Raw genomic sequence first — 3,359 nt, forward strand, 5'->3', positions numbered from 1 at the left:
CACACCTTTGGGACAACCCTGTCCTGGATGACTGAGAATCTCCACGTTTTTCTTTAAACCTTGTTTTTTTTAATTTTTTGTTTTTTTAAAAAAAATGTCTCTGCACATTTGCGGGGCTCCCTTTTTGTGGCTTTTGCACCCAGCCTGGATGGGAAGCGCGTCTCTCTCGCTTACGTTCCCGAATTCGTTCGGTTTGAAAGCCGGTTGGCGCGCCGCTCCCACCCTTCCAATGCGACCCACAGCCCCGCAATTCCCGCGCCTCCCGTTAACTTTCGTTCCCCGCTCGCCCTTCTAAACGAGCGCTCGCTCGCTCCCATGGAAAGCAATCTCCCCTGTCCGAACAAGGGCCGGTGCAAGGGGGCTCGGCCGGGCGTGCGCTCCCGGAGCAGATCGGTAAACCCGAAGGCGAGGCGCCGATCCTCCGCGTTTCTCCCCGGCAAGCAGGCCTTAATACCTTTAAACTAAGGACCCGCGGGGGGAACTATTTCCTAGGAAAAAATAGAATAAACAAAGGGAGCCGCATTTAATACGAGACCATCACCAGGCCGGGCTCAAGAGACCCTTTCCAGGCGGACTGAGGTTCGCTTTGCCGAGCAGGGATGCGCGTTTTTTCCCCAAGGCCAAGCTCGGTGGGGGTCTCCAAATTTCCCCGGGGGCCATCCGGAAGAAATTGGCTTACTTGCATTTATATATATATATATACAAGCGACAAACACAATGCCAACCTCAGCTGTCTGAAGCCCGAGGCGGGCTGGGACCGATGGGACGTGTAGTCCCCTCCCTTTCGAAAGAAAGCCGGCGGGATCGACTCCCCCTCTCCAACGCGCGTCCCTGGAATAATTCCGGCCAGCTTCACAAGACGCGGGGATGTTGGGATCGCACCCGTTGCCTAAATTTGGGGCGCTCCAGGGCCTTCCTGGCCTGGAATTGGGGAAATCGGGGGTTGAACAGAGGCCGGATTTCTCCGTGGGTTTGTTTCCCCCCCCCGGGTGATCGCGCACCCCGTTCCCCCAACCGAATAGACGCCCTTCCCCGTTCAACTTTCAGCTCGCTATGGATTCGTGGACCCGACTCTGCTCGCCTCTAATTCTACACGCATATCTAGGTTCGCACACCCGCCTCTATTTCTACACGCAGATCTAGGTTCGCGCACCCGCCTCTATTTCTACACGCATATCTAGGTTCGCACATCCTCCTCTATTTCTACACGCATATCTAGGTTCGCACACCCGCCTCTATTTCTACACGCATATCTAAGATTCGCACACCGCCTTTATTTCTACACGTGTATCTGGGCTCTCACTCCCCACGCGCCTAGCACAATAGATTCCACATAGGTGAAAGACAAAGTATTTTTTTCCATTATCTACACACCGGCCACTCTCCCCTTTCCTGGCTCCCTTTGTGGGAAGCTCAGTTGCAGCGCGGCTCGGGTCCCCCGCGCGGCGCCGGCTTGGCTGGGATCCTAAGGCCGTCCCGCTTGTTCCAGGAAAGAAAACGCGGATAAAGGGACAAGCCCCCCCCTCCCCGCATTTAAAAGCTTTCTCCCTTCTTCTCCCTTCTCTCGCCAGGCCGGCGGTGGCCCCGCTCGACCTGAAACCCTGGAACAATGGCCACCCAGAAATCGCGCTTTCCCAAAAGCGGAATCTCCCCTGCGCGCAAGGCGCTGAACGAGGCCGGGCCGTCCTTGGTCCGAGAGCTTACCTTCCCTCCATCCAGCCCTGGCCTGGGTCGGACGGAAAAGACCCGGACCCTAACCCGCCTGGAAATTCCCAAGAGGAAGGGGAGGGAAAGCGCTTTGCACGCGCTCAGAAATGCTGTCGGCGCTTCCGGCGAAGGGGGATTTTTTTTTTCCCCCAGAGCCTTTGAAGCGGAACCTCGGGCCGAAAGGATTCTCTCTCTCTTGCCTGGAGAAGCGACCCACGCGTGGCATATCTCCCCGCTGAAGGAGGCGTTGGGCGGGTTTGCAACTGAACGTGGGAGCCGAAGAGGAAGGAAACAGGGTCAAAGGACAAGTTCTCGGGACGCGGAACAATTGGGCGGCGATGCCAAAGACGGCCAGTAAATCTCCCCCCCCCCCAGCCCAGGGTAAGAGCAGTCGCCGGCATATTTACTCAGAAGTAATCCCTACCGACTCGAGAGAGTTTCTCCTAAGAAGGAACGAGCCTGCTTCCCGATCCCCACAAGGCGTTAGTCCAGGTCAGAGAAGGACCTAACACTCTGCGCCCAATCCGTGTCAGCGTTACCCTATTCTATTCTATTCTATTCTATTAAGATTTGGGAAGTCTTCTTGGAGCCCAGACCGCCAGGTTTACTCTCTGGTCCAACGTCTTGCGGGACACCTGAACCCGGTTGAATTCAGGGAGCAGGTTAAGCGCGTCGTGCGAATGCGGTGGAGGGTGTGGGGGGGGGTAACTTCCGTGTCCAGAGGCCTAGATTAGTGTCGTAAAAAATGGAGAAAGAGGCGAAGGGAACGGAAGGGAAAGGGAGGAAGGAAGGGAAGGGAAGGGAAGGGAAGGGAAGGAAGGAAGGAAGGAAGGAAGGAAGGAAGGAAGGAAGGAAGGAAGGAAAGGCAAAAGGCAAAGCCCTTTGGGGCAACTTACCTAAAAAAGTCGTTTTTACAGTAGAGTTTTCCTTCTCGAGAGAAACACTTCTCCGTCAAGTTGCATTTACACTCGCAACACTGGACGCATTTCACGTGCCAAGCCCGGTCCAGGACGTTGAGCAGGAAGCGGTCCAGGATGGGTCTTTTGCAACCGGCGCAGTGAACCATTGTCTTTGGCTAGAGGTCGTGCTGGGGCGGGGGGCGTGGGGGGGCGGCGTGGGGTGGAGGTGTCGGAGAAAGGCGATCCCGAAGTTGGCCGAGAGCAGGTCCGTTGCTTGAGTTGGCCCTTCCCGGGGTTTCAGAGCCGGGGGACGAAACGAAGGCGAGCCCCCCCGGACGCCAGGCTCAAGCGAGACCCCGACGGGGGCTGGCAGAGACCGAGAAAGGAGCCCCTCCTGGCTCCGTTGGCAGAGCCTGAAACGAGCTGGCAGCTGGTCTTGACAAGGTCGGGGCAGGAGCGGCGGTGCCCCTCAGACGCCCCTCTTAGTGCATCTCGCCCACCGCCTTTTCCCTCTCAATTGTTCCAACAACGACAACAATAATAATTATAACAATCAGCGATCTCCCCTTCCAGAGGTTTGGTGGTGAGTCGAGAATCAAGAACAAAAACAACAAAAAAAGAGAAAGTTAATAATAATAATAACGTCCTTTTTTTTTGTCTTCCCTTCTCAGCTCTAGGAACGTTTTGCGAGGGAAGTTCTCCAAAATAAAGCCGGCTAAGAATAGTAACAACAATAGTAAGTGAGGAGGACGG

At 55.6% G+C, this 3,359-nt stretch overlaps 1 protein-coding gene across 1 annotated transcript in view; it reads right to left on the reverse strand.

Annotated features, from left to right (window-relative positions):
* LOC107297780 (LIM/homeobox protein Lhx1) overlaps positions 1-2,773 on the reverse strand; it is a 31,405-nt gene extending 28,632 nt beyond the window's left edge. The window contains exon 1 of the mRNA XM_015827142.1: positions 2,604-2,773. Within this exon, the coding sequence (XP_015682628.1) occupies positions 2,604-2,773 (170 nt within the window). The remainder of the gene's footprint in view (positions 1-2,603) is intronic.
* Positions 2,774-3,359: the final 586 nt, after the last annotated feature.

This window comes from Protobothrops mucrosquamatus, unplaced genomic scaffold (genome assembly GCF_001527695.2).
Source record: "Protobothrops mucrosquamatus isolate PMUCROS unplaced genomic scaffold, P.Mucros_1.0 scaffold3527, whole genome shotgun sequence".
Lineage (NCBI taxonomy): Eukaryota > Metazoa > Chordata > Lepidosauria > Squamata > Viperidae > Protobothrops > Protobothrops mucrosquamatus.